We start from the raw sequence: 23,913 nt of genomic DNA on the forward strand, positions 1-23,913 counted from the left end.
CTTAATGACACACATTCTCCAGTTCAGAGCTGCTCGGATCCTGACTCAGTACCTCAGAGTACTAGCCTTTCAGATGAGTTGGAGGTTGCTGGATGGGCTTACTGATCTATGTCAGAGGTACGCCGCTCACAGATGATGCATCAGCTGCGGCGAATGGTGACGGTACCCACAGATCGAGCAACAGCGGTCAGGTTGGCCTTAGGGCCAGTGTGACATGAAGGCATGACGGCCTCTGCAAAATTGTAGAGATTGGGTGACGGTCTACATGGTAAGCGCCCGTGATAGTCACAACATGCTTCCGTTATATCGACAGTTGCGAAGTGACGATATGACACAATTACGAGGTAAGCTGCAAGGTCTCAAGAAGACATTACCATCAACCCAGATATGCTAATAATACGCAAACAAGAGCCCATTGCGTTTGCAAACCGGTAGGCTAATATGGAAAAGTGCATATTCGGCGCATATTCGGCTGATTCCGGATGTCGAAAACGGTAGGTAATCCCGCGTGCTAACGATTTTAAGTTTTGGTTGTAAGCCATGCTACGCAGAACTGACTTTGATATGCTGGACAGGAGCTTGTACAATGGCACGAAAGGGTTCACTAACCCTGGCGTTACGACAGGAGTGGATACGTTTCGACCGTACAACTCTGAGGTATGCAAACCCGCGCTGCTCTGTTCGCCTGCAATGAGATTCATAAAGCAACGGTCACCCGTCGTAGCAGATTAGTTACAAGACAACCTTGCATATGTTGAGAATGGCTAGCCTGGTTCAGAAGCGCAAGAAGTCTCGAGGTCATGGACTGAAGGTCTAGACTTCAGCCGTGAGCATCATGATCGCTCACGAAATGAATGCTCAAGCGTTTGTGTGTCGCGTTCTGACCCAGGGTCCCGAAATTGTCAGATTTGAATGGCTGAGATCTTGCTAGCGATTCAGGCAGAAGCCACTTCTCTCTTACGCACTGACAGGTACATGTTCCAGCTGATGATAAATCCGCCGTAGAATTGGCATTGTCCTGATTGGAATTGCGACTGAATTTAGTGAGTCTCCTCAGACTCATTTCATATGGTCTCATCATGCTGACAGTGTAGGTAGAACCTGTATCTGTCTTAGACTTGGTCGAGATTGCAATGTCACTCATATACTGGCTCAAGCGCTAGTGCGCCTCTGCTAGGAAACGCAATCGCACAAGACACAAGCAGCAATCAAGCAAGATGCAATCTTTCGACCTCACCACCGCTCGCCTCGCTGTCGTCACAGTCGATCCCAAGGTTCAAAAGGGTCGAACATGTGGACCTGGATCTCTGCCTCGTTCGCGCCAGACCAAGATGGCCAGTGCTCCGAAGGCCGTCGCAGCGCCGCCCTTGACGAGGGCTGCGCGCACCCTCTCGCTTTCGGCCATTCCTCTTCCTGTCAGGAAGGAAGATCTCGCGAACCGCCTCGGAACGCCCACGAACAAGGTTAAGTCTGGTTCCGTCGGGGTCAATAAAGCAGCCGAAGGTCCTATGCCAGCCTCAACGGTCGACGACATGCTATCCAAGTCTCTTGCTCACACCTTACCGCCGTCCATACCGCTTCCGCCTGTGCCGAAGAGCCTGTCTCCCATTGCCGCGGTGCGCTTTCATCGTTACCGTGTTCTCGACGTTATTGACCGCCATGTGTAGAATGCAAAGCTGTTCATCGCCGCAGCCTATAAGTCACAGCAGACCCGTGCCATTGCCAAGATCGCTCGTGGAACACGTCAGCGTCGTGCCTTCACTGCCAACAAGGAGAATGTACCGTCCTTCGCGCGTCCAACCAGGAGTTCCGTCACTCGTGCCCCCAGCAATGTCGATTTGACGGCTCAGGCCGAGTCCCCCAAGCCCGCCGTTAGCCGTCCGCTCTTCGGAGACGCGCGCAGCCGCTCTATTGCTCCCAGCGTGACTTACGGACGTGGGATCACGCATCCGGCACAGGCGCAGAATGTCACTGCCCGGGCTACTCATTTCAACCCTGTCGATTCCGATGCACCTGTTCGCAAGATGGCGAAGACACCCAAGGAAACGGCTGTAAGCACGAAGAATTCAGATATTAGTATCAAGTAAAGTGGTTCCAGCTTTCATTCCACACGCGTCGCTGACAGTACTTCACTTCACCCTGGGCAGGACCATCCAGCACATCGTTCCAGCGTTCAAGGTTGAGCTCACCTCCGGCGGCAACACTCAGTCTACCGTTGCTGATATGGATTTAACACCGATCCTGAACGGCACGCAGTTCCCCACGGCACCCGAATGGATGTACGCCGCCTCATTGTCTCGTTTCCCAGCCCCAAAACCCGCTTCAACAAAGGGCGCAACGGCTGATAGGCAGATGCAGGCGGACCATGCGATCCGCCCGGCGGCTATGCAGCCAGGATGGGAAAAGACGTTGCGCGCGGGGCCGTCGAGAAGATTCTCACCAACATCGTTGGATGTGCAGGAAGACAAGGAGCGCTCGCGCCTGCAGGAGGTTCCCCAGTCTTCATCTGTCAAGGCTACCGTCACTTCGCCCAAGGCATGCCCGTTCCCCTCCCCTGCCTCCGTTCTCCCTAGCGCAGAGCCCACGCGTGCTATCAGTGCTTGCTCTCGTGATGCTACCCCGATCGTTCCACACTCACCCACAGCTGCCTGGTGGAAGCGTGGCTTGGTCTCATGCTCTCCAGCCCTCGTTGACGCGAAGGACTCTAGTGCCGCGCCTCTCTCCTGCGGCAACAAGATATCTGTCCAGAATGGTGCCTCTAGCAAACATGTAGGTCTCAGTTTGAAAGAAGTCCCGACTCCGTGCGATGCTCCCATGAAGATCGTCGAGTTCTTCACCCTGTCCGGCGACGCTTCCGCGGATTCGGTCAGTGAGGCGGGCCAGCAGCTCGCAGTCCTTGTGGTACAAGTAGGGGGAGAAAGCGGTAGGATGATCACTTTGACCTCCTCAGAGGACAAGATCTTCCACGAGCTGGAGGATTTGCGAGTCCGCCTCACCACCCATACTTTTGAACCGGCCAGCATTCAAGCGGTTAACGCTGACGAGAACAAAATCACCCGTACGCTGCCGGACATTCTGAAGACCGAGCCAACGCCCACGTACTCGAATGCAGAGGAGGCCGAGAAGAGCGAGGACCGCAGGTGTGTCTTCCCTTTATTTTGAGATGAAGCAAGTGGACGATGCCAAACATTGACTTCTGTAGCCGTGAAACCGCGCACGTTAAGGCGATCTCGAATGTCAAGTACTGCCAAGACACGTCTTCCCAGACCGTGGTTGACAACGACTTCGAAGATGCGGTCCTCAAGACTACGGCTGCTCGCCATGTCCTGAGGAATTGCGACATCAAGGCCGCAGCATCATCCCTTCACTCAGGCGAGACAGCCGATATCGAGCACGTCGTGGCGCCTGCCCGCAGGTTTGTCGGCCCTTCGTATTCGCTTAATACGAGCAGCAAAGCAGTTCATTCAGTACGTCCTCCGCATGCGCGCTGATGATGTCTATCTCACTCCTCTATAGCCAATGTTCACCACATCCGCCATTGCGGTACACCAGACTCATGCACTTGAACAGACAAGTATCGATTCTTTCGGGCTGCAGACGACCTCAATCGACCCAAGAAGCGTCCGCGATACAAGGCTCTCTACCCCTGGGCCCACTCACTCACCGCGGATCTTTGGCTCACAGACATCTTCTCCCTCAAGCAGCAATTCCAACAGCGTCCGCTATTTCGACGCTGCCTCAGTGTCTACGTCGTCGGGCGTGACTCCCCCATCGACACCCACTTCTTCCGGAGCATTCAGGACACCAAGCGACTCCTCTTTCAACGACTCGAGCTATGCGTCGAGCGAATACTCGGTTTCATCGTCGGTGCCATCCCCTTCCACAGCGACTTCTAGTGCATTCTCTTCGATTTCACTTTCCAAGCCGACTCGTTCTTGTGACGTTGTTCATGGCAACACTGGTCGTTTCGCATTTCTCAGCATGTTTCGTCGCCTTTATTAGGCGTCACGTCCTTTGCTTCGGAGGCGAAGTAAGTAACGGGTCCTACCAGCTTGGCCAATTGCACTGACGCAGTACATTTATGTAGAACTTGTTTCAGTTCCATTTTCTTCATTTTCAGTATTTCCGTTGCATTCAGAGCCACTTTCACTTCAACCCAGTCTCGTCTGGGAACCGCAGGTATATACCCAAGGTTTGACTGCCGCAGCTGGCCTACGCTGTCATCACCTCAATCACCCACCTGTGGTTTTTCTCAAGTCCTGGCATCGGTGTCAGGACGACAGGCATATACCCTTGGTCCGTCAAGCGGAGTCAATCTCCGCCACCGACCACGATACCCCGCCTGTCTTTGTTCGCTGGTGTTCAAGGTCCTTGTCGCAATCGCCGGCTTATACCCACGGTGCGACGAACGAGTTGATCTCTGATCTCGCAACCGCTATGCCCCGTCCGCGTTTGTCCGCAAGTCCTTAGCGCCACCCCCTCTTTGCTTCTCACAGCGTACATGACACGCACTCCGTTTGACTTTACCTTCACCTTTCGACCTCAAGTTCTCGCAGAATGCACTCTGTCGTTACCTAGGGTTGGCACCCACTACAAACCAGTATTCGTCTCCTCGCTCACTCGACTCGTGTCTGGCGTCCGCTTTACGTCGCCGCTCAGTCGCTCTTATGTCCTCCGCTCTTCCTGGGTCACGACACTATCCTTGGTATTGCTTCAAGTCCTCCAAGATGTCTCTGGGTCCGCTCGTCGCTGCTCCTTGCCCTAGGCCTCTGGCTTGTCAATTCGCTTGCGTCTCCCGTTCTGGACGTCTGGTATTCGCTCTGCTGGTGCTTTGGCTACTCGGCTCTGCTGTGCTTCGAATGACCTATGACATGTTTCCCTATATGCCCATGACCTCTTTATGCTTCCCTCTCTGTCCGTGCGATTCGGCCTTCATACTTTTACCACTGTCCATACCTGCCCCTAATACTCCCCCACTTTGTTACGCTCTGTTTAGGCTTCGTCTCCTGTAAAACGTACATGGAATATACACGACCCATGGCGTATAATGGTGTGAATCAGTAAGATGAAAGTGCATACCGAGACTCTATGTCCAGCAGTAACATATACATTGTCCGCCATGGGCTGTATATATGCCCAATGTGAAGCGTTGCCGTACGGCCCACACGCAGCGTGGGCGAAATCGGGCAGGGATAAGCCTCCTCACAAAAAGAATGGTGCAAGGGAAAGGCAAGAGGACAAGTTACTCTAGCACTTGAAGGCCTTCTACACGGTCGCCACCCATGATCCGCTCCGTCTTGGCCTCGCATCTAACCAGCCTTCTCACCTTCACGACGATGTCCTCTGGCGCACCCTTTGTTAATGCTATCGCCGCCCGCTCCACGTCCCGCCGTCGAATCCGTGAGCCCCATATGCTTTCGCTGTACGCGTCCACGAGGCGCACGAGCTCGAGGCTGTCCTGGCCGGGCAGGCAGATCATCGCTGCGACCGAGCCGGGCGGCAGGAGCGTCGCCTGGCCGAGTGAGAGCGTGCGCAGGGTGGGGATGACGGGGAGGAGCGGCATGTCGTGTGCGAGGGGCCCGTGGAGGCCAAGTTCATCAGAGGGGAAGGAGACGCTGGTGATGGTGATGTGCACGATGCGAGTCCAGGTGCGGATCGCCCTGAAGAGGTAGAACGCAGCTGTGGGCACGATCTGGTGGTGCTACCAGTATCAGCACAGTACAGGTACGACGACTACCCGCACGAGTACTCACCGCAGTAGAGAAATGGTGGTCTGGGTCAGGACCATTCCAGACGAATGTCTTCGGGCTGCGCACCGCGTTGGCTTCAGGTGGATACCCCACAAAGGGATTACTCACTTCGCCATCACCAAAGCATCATAGATGTGCTGCAGATTAGGGTTTTGTATGTGCGAATGCAGGCAGAGAGAAAGCATATCCAATGGAACCGGAGGCGGAGGCTCATCACGACTGGCAGCCCCTATCAAGACATCTCGACACCGTCGCAGAACGCCAGCCAGGTGAAGAAAGACATCGAAGCCAGCAGTACCGCCAGCCAGGGTCACAGTGAGAGTTCTCGGGCAACATGCGAGACGTGTGCGGCCCTCAGCGAAAAGCGTGAGCTGATCAAGAGTCTGAAAGCGGATGTGAGTGTGTAGAATGCGTTGTCCCACTTCCAAGAACAGTTTGCCAACGGACAGGACATCAGACGGCCGAGGGTGTTCGAATAGAGCAGTAGACACTATCTCAATGAACAGCTCGACTGGTATGGATAATAGCGATAGAGCCATAGAACAGAAACGTCGTCGGTGCGTTGAGTATGACTAGAGAGAACAGAAAATGGGCGAGTGCTATAAGGTCAGCATTCAAGCCGTATATCTTACTATTTGTCCGATCTATCTCGGAGGGTCTCACGGCAGACGTCCTCGGATAAATAAAGTAGCAACACAGCACAACGTGAGTCATACTGTCGCCTCTAGCTACACCAGAGGAGGAAGGCCATGTTTCATGATCAATGTAGTGGTAGCAACATAACAAAGAGACAGCAACGACGACGAGATGAAACAAGATCGGACGATGTCATGGTAGCAATTCGTGCAATATCATGAGCAAATCAGTCGCTGTCTAACTCCATCTGCAAGTTCCAGACGCATCAATTGACGCCAAGTGCTCGAAGACCGGACGGAAGACCTACCACCTGGGCAACTTTCTTTGATGCTCGAGAGGCCGCGGCTCGGGTCGATGTGCGGCCCGAGGGAGCAAAACTCAATGTCGCCTGTTTTGCCGTGGTTGCCTTCTTTGCTGGAGCCTTTCTCGTAGTTGTGCTTTGACTAAGTACGGATTAGTGAAGAGACAGCGAATGCGAGTACTTATCTGTACATACCTTAGGACAGCAGCCCGATTTGTTCTCTTGGGCTTGGGGGCTTCCTCTTCTTCCTCTATCTCATCTTCGTCCTCGTCGTCCGACTCTTCCTGCTATCCGCGCACGGTCAGCCTTCCGCATGCAATGACAGAGGAAACACTCACGACTTTCTTCTTGCCTCTGCCCTTTGCAGGGGCTTTCTTTGCAGGGGCAGTTGCTTTCTTGGCAGGGGCCCTTGCCTTCTTCTTTGGCGCAGGATCCGACTCAAGTTCCTCAAAGTCTGATCCGCCAGCGTCAACGTCCATCATCATTGAGTCCGCGGACGCGTCTGATTCGTCATTTGTGGCCTTGCCTTTGCCCTGGGGAGTCAGCAGTCAAACAGACGTTGTGAAATTTGGACAACGACAGGCGTGCCTTAGACTTAGACGACCCGCCATCCTGCCTCTTCTCGACGTATTCCTTATCATGCTTCTCTCTCACTTTCTCCACCTAGAGCCGACTCGCTGAGCGTCCAGGAAAACATTGAAGGCGACAGACTTACAATATCGTCAATATTCTCCTCCTCAACCTCCTCTCCATTCGCTTGCACGCCCTTCATCAGCGACTTGAGGGCGTGATTGACGTGGCTGAAGCGATGCTCCAGATCAGCGCCGACAGCACGCACAAGACAAGCGAGGAAGGAACGCACTTCTGGATCGCATGAATGTCGTCCTTGTCCACGAACGTCTCGATCGCGTCCGACATGCCCGACTCGCCCAGCAGCTGCAGCTCCTGCGCCGCGAGGTACTCCCTTACGAGCGTTTGCACGCGCACTTTTGAGAGCTTCTCCGCGTTGGACAGCTCCGGATCGTTGATGCTCAGCTCCGGCTGGTCCGCTATAACCTTCCCGCCGCGTTTTGCCGCTGCCTTCGCCCGGTGGAAAACCAAGACATCCCGCGGGTTCGCAAGGCGGCCCTGGAACTCCTGCCCAAAGCGCACTGGGTTTTGCATTTCACTCACGCCGGTGGTGTCGACCTATCGAGCGGAGTCTAAGAAGAGGCCCAGGAGTAGACCCAGAGTGTAGGCGTTACCTTCAGTCGGACGATCGGCAGCATGCGGGGCACCTCTTCCTCCCCCTCTTCGACCGCCCCTATGTTCCGCTCATCCCAAAGCGCATTCGCTTTCTCAATAAGTTCGTTCACCTGTAGAGTAGACCATCAATCCCATGACGTTTTGCACACGGAAAGTCAACGCTACCCTTGTTTTCAGGAACTTAGTGATGGCCATCCGGTCGTTGAGATCCAGGTTTTCATCGTCTGCGACCTCAGTAAGAACAAGTTCGTCGAGCACAAAGGGCCGCACAGTGCGCAGCGGGATTGGAGTGAGCTCGAACTCTTTGCCCTGAATCTTCAGCAGGGCGACGTGCCTGCCGCCTGGTCAACAGCTGCCCTCTATCGTATGAAAGTGTCAGACGTACTTCTCTATCGATTCGCCATCTGCGAGAGACGTCGCCACAGACGATCCGGGCTGGGTTACGTAGTACTTTTTGCCAGCCACAGGTTCCGGCATGATGCGACAATCGTGTTCATGGCCCCAGACAACTAGATCAACACTATCATCGAACATTCCTTCAGGTACAGATTGTTGTGGGCCATGTGCAACACTGTCCTAAGTCAGTCACCAATGAAATGTAATGGCCTTGAGCCTCGCCTACCGGTTTTGATGGAGGAGGAGAATGTTGAACCAGTCGTCTTTGTCCCGCGGCATGTACATTCGCACCCGGTTGCTCCTCAATTCGAAGTGCATACGCTGGTCCTTGACATTGCCCACGCCGTAGAGGCCAAGACGCGTGTTGCCTTTCCGCATAAGAACAGGCTTGATGGCGATCCCAGCTTTCTGAGCCTCGGCATCATCCAGGGGAAGGTCAATCTTGCCCATGTAATTGATGAGTCCGCTGACGGAGAGCATGTCGAGCGCGCATAGTGCGCCTTCCTAAGCTGAATGAGACATCCTTGAAACGGATGATCCATGCAAAGAGTGCGCACCGGCCCCGCGCCCTGTGGGTCGTCATGGTTGCCGTGTATCGAGAAGACGGGTATAGCGACGTTGAAGTTGGGATCCTCATAGTTAATCGCTGGGAAACTAACGCCGGAGGCAACATCAGCAGTAAGTTGAGAGCCACGGCTGACTAGCATACGAGTAACCCGGTGGCTTGCCATCATTGGGATCGCTAAGAAGTTCGACCTGAATAGGCCTGTCGCCAAGCGTGTACTCGCGGAGAAGCGCCATTACCTGGTACAAGCAATCCCTGGTAGGCCTGTTCTCATGGAACAAATCTCCGGCAAGGAGTATGAAATCAACCTATAGAAACAGCATATTATTCAATTGATATTCTGAGACATAGACCCAGTTACAGTGAGCTAGCCGCCGTGCCAAACAAGACAATGCGGAGGCGTTGTACGCCACTCCGACTAGACACTTTGAGAACATCCGATAGCCGGGAGCCATTATGCAGGACACATTAACGGCTAGAACAGTGTCTTGTTGCTCAGCCCGACTGGAGCGATCAACACCCCATGTCCCAGAAGCTCAAAGCTCAAAACAGAGGTACTTACATCGTGCTTAACCGCCAACTGCAATATCTCCCGGAACGTATTGATGGAGTCTTGTCCTCGTATAGGATCTCGCTCAAGGTACCCAATATGGTTGTCTGTCGCAAGCATTATCTTGATAGTGTCGTCCGGATCTGCCAATTTAATACGGTCGGGAGACAGCTCGAGATACTAATGGTTCTACTTGCAAGAATTACGAATGGTGGGCGGCGGAGCACCAAGATCGTCTTGAGATACTTGCGACATAACAGCAAGGTAGGTAAAAGGCTTGACAATTTCTGAGTATGTTCGACAACTCAGCGGTGGAATAGCGACAGGAATCGGACGCGCTCGAGACGCGACGCGTCGCGTCGAAATTGCTTTCTCACGCAAGTCACATGATCCGTTCCCAGCCCTAGTTTGAGGTTATGTGCAGACTTGCAACCCGAGGGAGTCTAGAAGAATACTGTCTTGATGTATTCTGTAGCATGAACTTTGCTCTTTCGCGCATAGCTGTTCGTTTTTTGCACCTTGATGCGGAAAGTTAGCATCACCATCTGTCTGCCAAGCGATCAGGTGCATCTCGCACGTGATCGTATCGCCTTGTGTCTGACGCTTGGGTCGACATTGACCTCAACGGCGACCAGGGACCGCAAACGTGCCAGCGCGTCATTCATTATCTCGCCCTCAACATCGTCTGATACCTAGCTTGTTCTTGCCTACTCTCTCGCCGTAGAAAGCATTGGACACTTTACCGGCCTCTTGCTGCGGATTCTGTTCCCACACCAACTTGTGACGGAAGTGCATGCTCGCTCAGCAGACCGGACGGACAGCTTTATAATTCTCAACAGCCATGTCGTCTCACCCACAACCAACCGCCCCATCCAGGGCACTTGTTGTGAGTGTTACTCAGCGAAAGTCATGGATACGAGAATGAGACAATCAATAGATAGCAACAGTTCTATTTTATCTTGTTGCAGCCTTATCTGTATGTTTTACTTCCTTCTTTCTCCCCGAACATATTGGCTCACGCGACGAACTAGATGGTGATGGCGTAAGTGTTCAGCTGGCATCTCTGAATATATTCTTGACCTCATGCAATGTACAGGAATAAATGGGTGCTCAACAACACCGAAGTCCCATTATTCTTCCTCGATGCGCAACTCTTCATTGCCGTCATACTGTTCCTTTTCGCACACATGGTTGGATTGCTCCAGCTGCCATTACGCCTCGATCTACAAGTTTGCAAGGGACTGATTCCAATGGTCGGGCTGAACGTTGTTGGTCTGAGGTGAACTCAGATTTCTTCGGGGCCGGCGGTATATTGACAATCTCTGCGCTCCTGTAGCTTCTCCAACTACACGCTAAAGTATGTCGACGCGTCCTTTTACCAAGTCGCCCGCGGCATGGTTCTTCCCTTCACTGTCGGAACGTCCTTCGTCATCCTACACGCTCGGCCTTCGTTGCGGATCCTGCTCGCGTGCTCAATCGTGACATTCGGTTTCTTCATCGGTGTCTTCCTTGACGGCACGTCGGTTTCGGTCATCGGTGTAACGTTCGGCGTGGTGAGCTCCATGATCACTGCTGTGCACTCGGTCGTTATCAAGAAGGCCCTCGACGTCGTGCACGGCAGTGCGCTGCACCTCTCCTGGTACACCAACCTGCTTAGCGCGATTGTACTTGCGCCTCTCCTTCTCCTCGCTGGTGAGCTTCCTGGCGTGACGGCGCTGCTGTTCGGCCCGAATATCTCGGCTCCGGGTGAGATGAGCACGTTGACGACGTTCATGGTCGGCTCTGCTGTCACGGTACGTTTTGAACATGTCACATACCTTTGGGGGGCATATTACTCACGATTCGTAGGGCGTGTTCGGCTTCCTCATGAGTATCGCGAGCTTGCTATCTATCAAGGTGACCTCGCCAATCACACACATGGTTTCATCTGCTGTCCGTGGTGTCGCAGCGTCCCTTCTGGGAAAGTCGCTTTTTGGCGACACGATCACCTCGTGAGTCGCATTATAGCTTTGTGCTCTGATAAGCCGTCTACTCACATAATGAACAGCGGTCGTGCTTCATCTATCGGTACCATCCTCCTCGGTTCTATATACTACACATGGATCAAGCACCTCGAGTCTCTCCCTCAGACGAGGTCAGCAAATGGTCACACGTATGCACAGGCGTCCCTAGAGAAGGCTGAGGCCGGGGAGGGCAAGCCAGAGTGAGCGATCGCTGCCATACCTGTCTCAATTGTTATATTGCACGTGCATAGTCTCATGTAGGGAATACAATGCGCCCTTGCCTGGTGGACTGGGAAAACTTGCCGTTTAGAAGTAGACCAGAGTACCATAGATGTGCAGGCGCTAATCTACGAAGATTGCATTAGACCGCGCTCAGATACAAAGCTCAATCGAGTGGCGAAAGTCCAATCTCGCTGCATAATTAGCTCCACTGTATGTCGAAGGTTGGCTGTCAACATGATCGCGGGAGCATGTACAGACCTTCTCCAAGTAGTGCTCGCTAGATGAACTCGTCTTGCGGTAAACCTGGGGTGAGATAAACTACTATTTGAAGCTTATTGCTCCTCGAATTGAGACAACCAATATGACGATTACAGGTGATAACAGCGCACTGACAGTAGAAGCTTGGAGATGATCTCTGAAATGCCACTAACAGCCACTGCCCAAGCGCCGAGCGTACATGCGGTCCTCGTCACGACTTGGAGTTGTGGGCGACCCGAATGCTGCGAGCGCCTTTCGCGATTTTATTCGTTGTCTCCACTTTACCATCCTTGTGGATAGGGTCTTCGGCTTTCGTCGTTTTGATCTCCCAAACCATGGAGATGCGTGTGCCGAATCTCAATCCTTCTATGCCCTCTGGTCGGAGAATTAGAGCCCTATTTCGCAATGTGCCGAGATGTCGCTCTAAATTCACGATGTACGACCCAATTATGAGTCCTGCGCCACATGTCTTCGAAGCTAGCAGTGATGAGATAACTAGCTAGGTCAGAACACTTGACAGACTAGTTAAGGCATTCCTGACAGACAAGAAGGTGCACTTCACGAACCGCAGCGGCACCCGCCTTAAATTTCCTTCTGATACGTTCACGAGTAGCATGAGACGAAGCCGGACATCATCATGTCACATTCTGATGCCCTCCTCGGAATCTTGTAGTGCTACGATTAGCAGGAGCTGTCTAAGTATTGTTTGAGGCTCCTCTGGGCATACATGATTATTGCCGCAAATCTCTGTTGGCAGGGTGGCTCCTTTCATCCCCGCGATGTCAGCCCCATATTATAGCCCATTGATTACATCGGGCTTCGTGCACCAGTACCTGGCAGGATGATATATCATCTGCCGCTGGCCACCGTAAAGACCGTGATACATCCACTGACTGCAGCTACCGTTCCCAATCCGGACATGCCCCCTTTTGGCAGTTAGGTTCGGTTAAGTTAGGTTAGGGTTAGGAACAGTAAGAACGCGAGTGTGGCGCTCACTGTTAGCTTGATCTAGCTTTCACTACCACCATCACCCATCTATACACTCTATATACTCAGATTTGTTATGATTTTCTCGAAATCTTTGCCCACCGTTACATTTCCTCCCTGCTTGGCTGGTGATGATTCCAGTGTGACTGAGTCGTCCGTCACGTCCAACGAAGCGAGCTTCGAGGAGAGCATCCCAGTGGAGCACGTTCAGAGAACACAACAACGTCTCAGAAAAATTGAGGAGGATTTCAACGTCTTCTGTGGCTGCATTGACTGTTACTTTCACGCGTTTGTGCCAACGAAAGTAAAAATACCACACGGGACGCCACCCAGCCTCTTTGATCAACCGCGATGTTGGGAGGATTACGATGTGTTCTGCTCTTCAATTGTATGTATGCATGCATGTTGAATGATACCTCTGAATTGAATCTCTAGTAGGCTGCGGGGCTCAATCGGCTCATCCAGTTATCTCCCAAACGAAGACACCTAGCATTTTTAAGGACCCAAGGGCGACGGCTTAAGCCTCCAGTGAGCATCGACAACACGGATGGATGGGCGAGTAGCCCTACAATTGTGGCATCACTCCCGGGGAAGGACCGAGCGTTCTATGCACTGCCCGAATGGGCGAACGTCTCAATTGCCTTCGAGGTCATGCAGCATAATGTTGATGATCCGATAGGCAAGGAATCTGAGAAGAACGAGAACACGTTGACAAGAATCGCACATCACGCGCAGAATATCTTTGTTGCACAGAATCGCCTGTTTGTCTTTGTCGTCGGGATCTTCGGGTCCAGCGCACGGATATTCCGATTTGACCACGCCGCCGCTGTCGTCTCCGAGGCGTTCGACTACACAGAGCGTCCAGATATATTGCGCGAGTTCCTCTGGAGATTTGTACATCCACTGTCGACTACTTCTAGCGTTGCTGGTGCTGATCCGTCAATACAAATCCCAGAAGAGGTCGATATCTATCGAGCGCAAAGGCTACTTGACGAATCAGGAAAACCTCCTCTTTCTCAAGCAGAGCAGAAGATGTGCAGATGGATCACTGTACGTGACAGGAACGGTGGCCTATTGCGGTTCTTCGCATTCCGCCTGCTTTACACTAATCCCAGCATGTTCTCTCGTGCATCTTCTGTATGGGAAGCATTCAAGGACGGCGAGAAGACAAAAAGAACATATGTCATCAAGGACGCGTGGCGACGGCTGTGTTTTCCGGCCGAAACGGATTTCTACGATGTCCTTCATGAAGGTGTCAATAGCGTACGCCATGGCTCTCGCAGCGCCGACGCCTATGATCACGTCGACATAGATCCATGCTTACTCGGTCTAGCACAGGACTACATTGGTGTCGATTTGGGGAGAAGGGAATATCTTCGTTACAATGCGGGTTGTGATTCAATGCGTTGTGCGCAACTCGCGAAGAACCCGAACACAAGCAGAACGTCATGCACAGATGCGTGTGTCCCTCATCGGAGCCTCCTCTCGGGTCATTGTACCATTTCCTCTGCTCGCCTTGGGATGCCTTTGGATAGCGAACTCGGACGGAGCCACATGAGACTGGTGTTGAAGACAGTTGGAAGACCGATCTCACGTTTCACAAGAACATACCAGTTGATAGAGGCATTCCGCGATGCAATCATCGGTAAGTCTATTTGGTTGACGGAGCTGTCAGAATGCTCGTTGCTGACTCGCATTGTAGGTCACCAAAGAGCATACGAGGCTGGTATCATCCAGAGATATCAGCGAGGGCAACGTGCTACTCGCTGAAGACGAATCCTTCACCGGCTTCATCGGTGATTTTGACCACAGCTTCAATTGGAAGATGTTCCTCAAAGAGCGGGGTCTTGAGGTCAGCCGAGAGAGTTGGGAGCAATATGCTCGGCAACGATATGTAGCGAATAATGGGCCGGGGACACGACGGGACGAACCTGGTGATCATCCACTCGGTGAGAGAAGACCTATCAAACGATGGGCACAGGAGCGAACGGTGAGTGCATATGAATTACATGCAGTAACAAAGCTCATGGAGAAGCGGCTATAGGGCACCTTATACTTCATTGCTGTCGAAGTGATGGAAGGGATCTCCTTACATGAAGCTCGCCATGATTTGGAGTCATTCTACTGGCTGCTGTTCTGGCTTATGCTTCGTCACACTAAGCATGACCATCATTATAGACAGAAGACGAGCGATCTCTACTTCAAGGCACCCTCGGACAGCGCCCTCGCTGAGTACAAGAGCGTCTGGCTTATTCAGAATATGCCAATCTTGGTCCCAGGAAACCGCCCGCTCTCGAAATTGCTGGTTGATCTCGGAGACCTTTGTCGGCGGAACTGCTTGCTTGTCAAGGACCCGATTGAACCCCTCACGCATGAGGCTATGCTGGCGAGGTTCAACGAGGCACTCGCCAGTCCAGACTGGCCAGAAGAGGACCCCGCTATCCCGTTGAAACCCGAGCCACAGCCCTCAGATTCATCTAAATCCGATCTCAGCGATACCAATGAATCACACAGCATTCGTCGTACGGCCAGCACTCAGGCACCCCACAGCACCCACTGGTTCGAGGATCGCCTCATCCGGAGCGCAGACTACCCTGTCTGTGAGGTCCAAAAGCAGAGCGACTACCCAAATGCCGCAAGTAGTATTCGGTGTAGAAGCGAACCGTCCGTATGTCACCGCGCACAGGTCCGATACAAGCACACCCGGGATTTGCAGAACCTTGGTCAGAAGGTCGCCTTTCAGAGCAGACTCAGTAAACGCAGTCGTGAAGACGACGACGACGACGACGACGACGACGACGATTATAAACCAGTGAAGCGCCCGAGATTAGAAAGTGCGCGGGACGTGCGAACTTGGCCAAGGTCAATCGTTCACAGCGCCCTCCGGATCTTACCAGGCCTCCCAGCGCTTCTACTTAGAAGTGCTCTTCGCACAGCGCTCTATTATACCCCTTCCCGACGCCCGCGGACTTGATCTTCTTATTATGCTTATCTGTCGTTCGTGGATTACAACAACAATCTGTACTTTTTACCCCCATGGCTTGACGTAACTGGGCCACGATGAATCTGTGCCCTAATATCACCAATTTGACAGCACACGCACCTCATCACCCAAGTTCGGACCTGCGTGCGGCGGAGTGGTGGAACCTAGCGGGAAGGTTGAGTGACAATTGCTTGAAAATCCTGTCTGCCTCAACGGTCTTGATGAGTGCGACCTGCCTTGACTCGAGGAGCTCTGACAAGTAAGGTCCACTTCTAGCCTAATCCATGCGCATACCAAGGCATAATTACAGACATTTCTATTTTTGTAATCTACACCATACGCACACGAAGTCCGAGCACCGAAATATCGCACGAAAAAGGAGAACGACTTGAAATAGTCAATGCAACAGAAGCTACATGGTCTTGCTAGGGACGTGAGTCGACGGAAGATTCATGTCCGGATCCCGGAGGAGCATCGGCGCAGGCCACATCGCCGAGCGCGGTTGGCCGTCCGACCTCGACCTCTGGAGTATATCTAACCCTGGTTCGTTTTGAGATCGCAATCGTGTTGTCCTCACTACTGCGAGACCGTTTAATGCCACGCTTATTCAGTGTTATGAGATCGTCGATATTAGGTTCTGAAGTATCCCTGCTCGCAGGTTCAACAAGCTCGTCTGGCCTTCCAGAATCTGTCGGGCTTCCCATCCTGAGGCGTTTCGTAGGCTGAGCATCTTCAAGTTCCTCTTCGTCACTGCGTTCCCGTTTACTGCTCGGCCTACCTGCGCTTGCTGATTCTTCGGCCTCTGCAGGGGCCGGCCGAGTACGCTCGTCGCCCGCAGGGGGAGGTCGGTTTACAGCCGGAGAGGGATCCCGGCTCGCAAGAATAGCCTCGGATTCCCCCGCCATTCGTTGGCCATCCCGATAGGTCGAAACGCCATCTGTGCTCCATCTGCGGCCATGCCGGCCTCGTCCACCGCCATTGAATGTTGGAAAGCTCTGCGCTGTGCGATGCGTGCGAGTAGATGGCTGCTCGCTCTGGGGTCTAGGCCAACCAGGTTCTGCGACCTTGTATGTCGTGACATGCTGTGGCAACGCAGCGTCGTTCTCCGGCCAATCCGTACGCGCGAGAGCCTCGTCGAACTTGGCCAGGACAACCTCGTGCGTGAGCGGTATAACCGTATGCATGGCGGATAGGAAATTCCGTATGCACAGACCCTGCAGCTCCCGCAGCAATGTGGTGAGCGGCTGGTTTCCGGGTACAACAACGTTTGCATTGCGGAGGATCCACCCCTTCCTCATATCGGGGTCCGAGGGAACGGGGCTGCGTCCTGGCTCGAACATCCAGGCACCGTCCTTCCTGCCCCCGGTTTCTTTGTGCTCTGTGTGGCGCAGTACAAGCCAAAGCAATAGCCAGTAGAATGATTCCAAGTCGTGGCGAGCTTCGTGTATCGAGATATTTTCTACTATCTCGATAGCCGCGAATGGCATATGTCTCTGATGCTGCATGTCAGCCGAAGGATCTCGACGAAAGGCGACAGGCATACCGTGTGTTCCCGCGGTCGTAATGGCGGGCCATAGACATCATATTCTAAATCTTCAATGAGTACATCGCTCCTAGCGTATTGGCCATTCTCAATCGCGTACATCGCGCGAGCATACTTCTCCCAGTTCGCGACGGTGGCCTCTCGATTTCTATATTTGAGAAAACTAATCCAGTCGAAGCTGTTATTGAAGTCGCTAATGAACCCTTCGTATGCGCCTGCCTCTGCGATCATTACGTTGCCTTCGTTGATGCCTCGATGTAAGATACCCGCCTCGTATGCGTGCTTATGTCCTGAGATGTTCGACGTCAGCATATGCGGAAATAAGCCAATGTAGTTCTACAGGCACTACACACCCTTGATAGCGTCACGAAGTGCCGCAACTAGTTCGCGCGTTGACCTAAATTGCGATAGTGGCCTTCCGACAGTCGCAAATACGAACCGCATATGGGTGCGCTCCGCCAGTATCGCGAGGTCTTCAGACTTGAAAATAATGGTGACGGACATGGTCCTATGCCCAGCATAGTGTCCCATCGGAGAAGGAAGTGGATGACTAGACGAATGTGAACGAACACTCGACTCGCCGTCCCGAGTGACATCTCCAGTCCGTGATGGTGCGGATGTAGTCTTCGGAGGAGTGATGTGTGTACAGACGGGGAGGATGCGGAGCCCGCGAACATGAGGTGACGTTAGCCTCCCAAGGTCGATACCACATACAAGCTGTGCAACGCCGAAAAATGAAGAGTTTCCCGCTCCTATGCCCTGATCGCTGTTGCTGTTACCGAACGTATGGTCCTCTGAGCCACCAGCCAGGGTCCTGTAGTGGCCCAACTCCGAGTTGAGCGCCGTGAACCTCCATGAATCCTTCATAACATATATTTTCCCGCTGTGGTCTTTATGTTTCAGGACCTCCCATACAGTCGAGGCACTGGAGAACAGAGATCGCCTGAGATAAATAATCCGGAATGCGAAGAATTTGTGCAGGATGCGTCCGTCGTCATCATGCACAACAATCCACCGACATACACGCTCATCCTCAGGCGCCAGGGACCGATTGCTATGCTCCAGGAGCATCTTCCGAGCCCAGCGTATGTCCTTTTTCTTCGGCATCTTTATCGTGGGATCTGCGCCGGAAATCTGGGCGCCCTTGACCGCAGGATGACAGAGTCGCCAGAGAAACTCCCACAGAATTTCGGGGTTCCTGGTATAGTCGAAGGCTCTCGACACGGCTACGGCGGTATGATCGAAGCGGAAGATCCGTACGCTCGAGCCAAAGATCCCCACGACGAACGCGAACAGCAGATGGTGCGCGATCAGCAGGTTCTGAGCATGCCGCGAGAGACGAACGAGTGCCTCTTCGTGGTCCAGGCCCTTCTTGTTGACGGGGTCATCCTTGGCCTCTGGCATGATGTCAAAGACGCATGAGACATTGCTCCATTCAGGCAGCGACGTGAATGACTTGTGCTTCCCTGGGAGGGAAGCTACGATGGTCGGACTGGTCTGAAATCTTTCCAGACCTCGTGAGGGGAGTGGAGGTCTGAGGCAGCGGCCTTCAGTTAGGAGGAAAGCTAGCCGTCTCGGCTTCGGAAGGGCTTTAGCAAGTTTTTGAAGACATTTGATCTGGAAGTCGCTCAGTTTGATGAGATGCGCGATGACTGGAAGATGCACTTACTACATGCGGGGAATTATCATCAGATTGGATACGTTCAGAGGCCGGACTGCGATCTAACTTCGGTGGTGGACATGTTGTCTCACTCGGGACGAAGGCATTCAAGTAACAGTGCAAACAGCCGTCAAATACGTGGACCTTTCTGTGTTTATCGCTTTCTTTCAGCTGCGCGCTTGATTCCTCGAGTAGTGGCCTCTCTCTGGCAGGGGGTTGAGAAGAGCTCGCGGAGGCAGCCATAGTGGAAGCAGATACGAAAGAAGGATGAGACGGTAGTGGAGTTGGGCGTCGAGAAGTCGATAAAGATAAAGGACGAACAAGGGCATGATCGACTTTCTCTTGTTCTGCAGTGGATTGTTAGCGGACAAGACACGATAGTGCCGCGGTTGTATCTCGCATGCGGTCACAGCATGGTAATGCATGCCAAGATTCAATTGTTGCGTCTTATCTCATGCAGCTCTTTCCTCGCTGGATCATTGTTCGATGGCCGTCTCTACTCGAGAAAGGACGACTTTTGACCTCACTTCAAACTCGCTCGACGTGCCAGTCATCTTAGGCACGGCAGGAGTAAGACGTCACTAGACAGTATGGAGTGGGAGAAAATCTGTCTCACCCGTAGGTCAAAACATTGCGCCTTCGGTCGACGTCGACGGTCAAAGATCTTCGGAGTGAGGAAATTCTAGCCCGTTTCTGCCCGTTTTCGTTATTGTTGTTCAATGCCTATTTGATCACTGTTGTCGCAATCTACGCGTAAGTTGATCGTCGTCCCTTGCTTGCCGCGTTGGAGAGCGAGTGCATAGTGTTGCTGAGTATAGTGGATGAGTATACCGACCGTGTACGGTCGCACGTATTAGTCCGCAATGAGAGCGAGTACTGATGGCACACCGGCGCTAAGCGCCCTTACTCGCCTATCCTAAACAGGCAGGCGTACCAATACAGCGGCGACGCTCGCGTGTCTACGCACGTGGCCAATGTGGCGGCCACGTGAGGATCTTCAGCCACGATCTCCCGTCATCCCACTATTCTTAGGAGACTGAGAAGATCGCGTACCGTACATACATGGCGCGCGGGCGTTTTATACTACGATACAGGCCTCCGGCCCCTAGCTACTCGCGTGCCCGACCTTTCGAGCTCGTTCCTGGCCACGCGGGTCTGCGCGTTTCAACAACTCTCCCACTCCCCTCCAGTATTCCGCCACGTACGTTCACAGCGAGTTCGCGAGCCACTCTGCGCGCTGACTCCAGTGTCTCGCCAGCGTGTACTACTCTACTCGCACCACCCGCTGCTCATGTCCTATGTTCTATAACCGTACAGTCGATGCAAATGGTTCATTCGTATCTAATTGATCCATAAGGCTTTTGATGGCGCTGAAACGGCCGATCTCAGTCCGTCAGGCGATCTCATGTTTTCCTGATGCACTGCCAAACATCGCAGAAATCCAGATGCTTTAGATACCCTTTCTACCTTGGTAACGCCTTACATCTTCTTCTAGCCGTCATTCAACTGCTGCTGACCCATGTCGGCAAAGGACACTCCAGAAGTCGTCACAGCACTCCCCGTCGACAAGACACATACACTTGGGGCAGAGTCGAGGCTGCACTCGATGCTGCGTCGCTCGCGCGAATGGAGGTCCTCAGTACCCTTCACGACGTCTGGTATGATCTTCAGCTCCGGTAGCATTCGGCAACCATAGTTGACGGCAAACACCCTTGCAGTTGTCGCACTCGGTTGGTGAAATACTAACAATGTAGCCCTCAAGCGCACTTACCGACGCCATGTCCTCAGGTATCGCCTTTGATAGCCTGAATTACAACATCGTTGTCTCTGTCTTTCCCTTCAGACTCGAGGCACTGAATTATAGTCATGTATCCAGTCTCGTTGGATGGCTTCTCTTCCTATATGTAAGTCGGCCACCATCGCGAAGTCCACGCTCTCTCATTGCGCCATTATAATCCTCCAGTCAGCCGGCCTTGTCATATGTGTGTAATTGTTCCACGCCTTGACTGGATCGATTAAACTTCGTCGGACAGCCACTCCTGTTATTGCAATCGTGTCTGAACGTCTTCATTCTAGACGTGGAGTCATGATTGCTGGCCAGTTCGCCCTTGTGGCCTCCCAGCTATTGCTGATGGAGGCATCTAAGTTCTGGGTGATGTGCCTTGGCCGACTTTTTGAGGGCATCAGCTCCGCTATAATCCTAGTAGCTGGTCTGGCCTTGATGTATGTCCTTTGAATTCTGGAGAGATAATATATTCACTTAGAGTATGGCAGATGCGACAGAACACCGGACAAAGATATCGGAGGTACTGGCCATGTTTCTTCTGGTATTCATGCTGCAGCAATGACACGTCATGCAGGGCAACTTGGAGTCGCTATGGTCGGCCTGCCGCTGGGGTAAGCAACGAATCATTCCATTCTTTCCCACTTTTGCTCACAGTCCTACAGTGCACTGGTGGGACCGCCAGTGGGAGGTGCCCTGTATGCGCGCTGGGGCTACCGCGCCCCCTTCATCTTCACTATTCTATTCACACTGGTAGACTTCGCCGGCCGGGTGCTCATCATAGAGCCGCCAGCAGAGATCGGCCAGCGAGATGACGAAGAGCACAACTCGAAGTCAGACATCGCGCTGGCTGCAACGCAAGAGCTCCCATCTCTCGCGGCAGCGGCCCTAGGACACCTGGATCTCCAGATCATCGAGACCGTGTCCGACCCCAGCATTCCCGCCCCACACGTGCTCGCGAGGAAAGCACCGGAGCTCTCACTGCTCGGTGTCATGGTGAGGCTGCTGTCCTCGTCGCGCACGCTTGTGTCGCTGTCTGTGGCCTTCTTCTGCTCGTAAGTCCATCATTTGCGCCTCGCCGCCTATGCGTGCCTGCCATTCATGCTTCTCTACACAGGTTCGCGTTCTCCGCGGCGGACGTCACGCTCCCCCTGCGCCTGCAGGCAGTCTGGGGGCTCAGCGCGTCCCGGGTCGGCGTAGTGTTCATCGCTGCAATCGTGCCGACGTTGATATGTGCGTGAGCAGTCTCCTCACGTCGGAAGGCACTGACATACTAATGCGTGTCGCTCGCGTAGCATCTCCTCTTGCAGGGTTTCTGACAGACAGGGTCGGTCCGGCGTGGGTCGCAGCTGCTCTCCTCTTCGCGGGCATACCGTGGTGGGGTGCGCTGACGCGCACTTTCTCGTTGGCGTTCTTCATCGCCTCCTTCGCTATCGAGAGTGCGTTACACCCACGTCTAGTCCTGGCTCCCACTGAGTGCACTATGTCGCGTGCAGATTTCTTTATCGCGGCGGTCGTGTCTCCGGTTACAGCGGAACTCGCCTCGATCACGCGAACCATGGACGGCGTTGGCTGTAAGTTCCGCACACGGACCACAAAACATAAGCTCAGCACGTATCCAGACGCTCATTCGTACGGAACGTTCAACATCATCTTTGGCCTGGGAAACGCTGGTAAGAACATCACTTCTCCAGATGTGCACAGGCATGCCGAGCTGACTGGATCTGCGTCACCAGCGGGTGCTATTGTCGGGGGACAGGTGGGTCCGTAGAATGTATATTGATCGGACCGCTTGAACGCGTTATCCCTAGATCTACAGCCACTCCTCGGCCGGTTGGCCCATTATATGCTACATCAACGTCGGTCTGCTAACTTTCACCCTCGCTGTGACTGCGGCGTTCCTCGAGGAACGTCCGTTGGCGCTCCGCGGATGGGATCTGTTGCGAGGAAGGCGGCGGGGACTAAAGGCGGGAGAGGCTGCGCCCGGGCAAGATGTCGCCTTGGGTCATCAGATGGGCCTGCAATCAAGATAGACCTGGCTTGGCTACGATGCAACTGCCGCGTCCTGTCTTGTATCGGGGTATCTTATAAGTGGCGGTGTATGCTAAGTGTAGTACGGGCCGCGCAGTCACGCCCTTTCCTCATTGCTTGGCGGTCCCGTAGGGACGCCCAGACTATGATATATGAATGGTGTGGGCATCAATTGCAGGTGTGTGGTCTCTCAAACTTCAAATGGCAGAATGCGACTCTCGGATATGTAACGAAAGATCCCCGGCCTTGTTTTCCATCACAGATTTCAGAATGACGGCATAACCGAGAAATGTATACAAACGCTACTTTGAAGCTGAAGGGAAGATGCAAGCTCGACGCACAACGGAGAAAAATGCAAATGAGCGCAACGCTGAATGACCGCCGGAGGTCCCTTCCTTTCTTGACTCCACGCCTGCATCGCTTGTAGGGAAGGAAGCTGAATGTAATGAGTGTACATCTCTGGCACTTCATGGAACAATCACTGGGATGGCGTGCGCACACTCTGATGGTAGTGGTCGTAGTAGGCTATTGTACACCTAGGGCAGGTCCTGGAGGTATCTAGTAGACCCCCATCGGGGCGGTGGGAAATGGGTCTAACGAACACCATCCCCAGGGGGAGATCAGGGCCTATATCCCGATATGGATATAGGCATGTGCCTGATCGCACCCTCGAGGCGGGTTAGACGCCCGCCCGCCCTCCTTGGGACACTCCTCCGCCGTACCTTAGGACGCTCCACCATCCCCAGCCTCTGTGTACCCTCGCCATATTTGTACCTGTCTACATCTTGATGCCATGTCTTTGCTATTTCAAATTAGCTCCTATGCTCTCTCGCCTGGCTATATTCTCGCTTTCACCATGCCGCCACCTAGTACTCTCCAGATCGGCGACGACCTGCTCCCATGTCCTGCGACACCCCCCCGATCGCAGCCACCGAGGACGCGCGATAACCAGAAGGTCATCCCCCGCACAGGGGCGCACTTTTTGACCCCCCAAAAACGT

General features: G+C 53.4%; 7 protein-coding genes across 7 annotated transcripts; 4 read left to right on the top strand and 3 right to left on the bottom strand.

Moving 5' to 3' along the window:
- Positions 1-441: 441 nt before the first annotated feature.
- Positions 442-3,896, top strand: POSPLADRAFT_1154249 (hypothetical protein; the record flags this gene model as incomplete). Its single annotated transcript, XM_024486832.1, has 10 exons — positions 442-494; positions 576-657; positions 932-971; positions 1,045-1,090; positions 1,178-1,616; positions 1,668-2,083; positions 2,148-3,140; positions 3,203-3,467; positions 3,517-3,574; positions 3,598-3,896. 10 exons carry the CDS (start codon positions 442-444, stop codon positions 3,894-3,896), a joined length of 2,691 nt encoding a protein of 896 aa, XP_024335041.1.
- A 1,346-nt stretch (positions 3,897-5,242) lies between these two features.
- POSPLADRAFT_1154717 (hypothetical protein) lies at positions 5,243-6,289 on the bottom strand (the record flags this gene model as incomplete). Its single annotated transcript, XM_024486876.1, is given in 3 exon segments — positions 5,243-5,692; positions 5,706-5,808; positions 5,859-6,289. The coding sequence occupies 3 exon segments, from the start codon at positions 6,287-6,289 to the stop codon at positions 5,243-5,245; spliced, it is 984 nt and encodes a 327-aa protein (XP_024335042.1).
- A 362-nt stretch (positions 6,290-6,651) lies between these two features.
- POSPLADRAFT_1049483 (hypothetical protein) lies at positions 6,652-9,563 on the bottom strand (the record flags this gene model as incomplete). Its single annotated transcript, XM_024479759.1, has 11 exons — positions 6,652-6,807; positions 7,026-7,220; positions 7,484-7,487; positions 7,550-7,875; positions 7,932-8,042; positions 8,098-8,266; positions 8,318-8,503; positions 8,555-8,832; positions 8,886-8,982; positions 9,038-9,201; positions 9,456-9,563. The coding sequence occupies 11 exons, from the start codon at positions 9,561-9,563 to the stop codon at positions 6,652-6,654; spliced, it is 1,794 nt and encodes a 597-aa protein (XP_024335043.1).
- A 968-nt stretch (positions 9,564-10,531) lies between these two features.
- POSPLADRAFT_1049484 (hypothetical protein) lies at positions 10,532-11,756 on the top strand (the record flags this gene model as incomplete). Its single annotated transcript, XM_024479760.1, has 5 exons — positions 10,532-10,722; positions 10,780-11,236; positions 11,292-11,434; positions 11,491-11,646; positions 11,708-11,756. 5 exons carry the CDS (start codon positions 10,532-10,534, stop codon positions 11,754-11,756), a joined length of 996 nt encoding a protein of 331 aa, XP_024335044.1.
- A 1,233-nt stretch (positions 11,757-12,989) lies between these two features.
- POSPLADRAFT_1049485 (hypothetical protein) lies at positions 12,990-16,159 on the top strand (the record flags this gene model as incomplete). Its single annotated transcript, XM_024479761.1, has 6 exons — positions 12,990-13,301; positions 13,352-14,558; positions 14,626-14,903; positions 14,958-15,509; positions 15,600-15,747; positions 16,008-16,159. 6 exons carry the CDS (start codon positions 12,990-12,992, stop codon positions 16,157-16,159), a joined length of 2,649 nt encoding a protein of 882 aa, XP_024335045.1.
- A 162-nt stretch (positions 16,160-16,321) lies between these two features.
- On the bottom strand, positions 16,322-19,342 carry POSPLADRAFT_1154046 (hypothetical protein; the record flags this gene model as incomplete). The annotated part of the gene is made up of 4 exons (XM_024486802.1): positions 16,322-17,395; positions 17,440-17,729; positions 17,793-19,056; positions 19,109-19,342. The coding sequence occupies 4 exons, from the start codon at positions 19,340-19,342 to the stop codon at positions 16,322-16,324; spliced, it is 2,862 nt and encodes a 953-aa protein (XP_024335046.1).
- Positions 19,343-21,185: 1,843 nt separating this feature from the next.
- POSPLADRAFT_1154090 (hypothetical protein) lies at positions 21,186-22,915 on the top strand (the record flags this gene model as incomplete). The annotated part of the gene is made up of 8 exons (XM_024486809.1): positions 21,186-21,322; positions 21,374-21,496; positions 21,548-21,937; positions 22,000-22,115; positions 22,193-22,321; positions 22,379-22,456; positions 22,505-22,641; positions 22,694-22,915. 8 exons carry the CDS (start codon positions 21,186-21,188, stop codon positions 22,913-22,915), a joined length of 1,332 nt encoding a protein of 443 aa, XP_024335047.1.
- Positions 22,916-23,913: the final 998 nt, after the last annotated feature.

This window comes from Postia placenta, assembly GCF_002117355.1.
Source record: "Postia placenta MAD-698-R-SB12 unplaced genomic scaffold POSPLAscaffold_15, whole genome shotgun sequence".
NCBI classification, from domain to species: domain Eukaryota; kingdom Fungi; phylum Basidiomycota; class Agaricomycetes; order Polyporales; family Adustoporiaceae; genus Rhodonia; species Rhodonia placenta.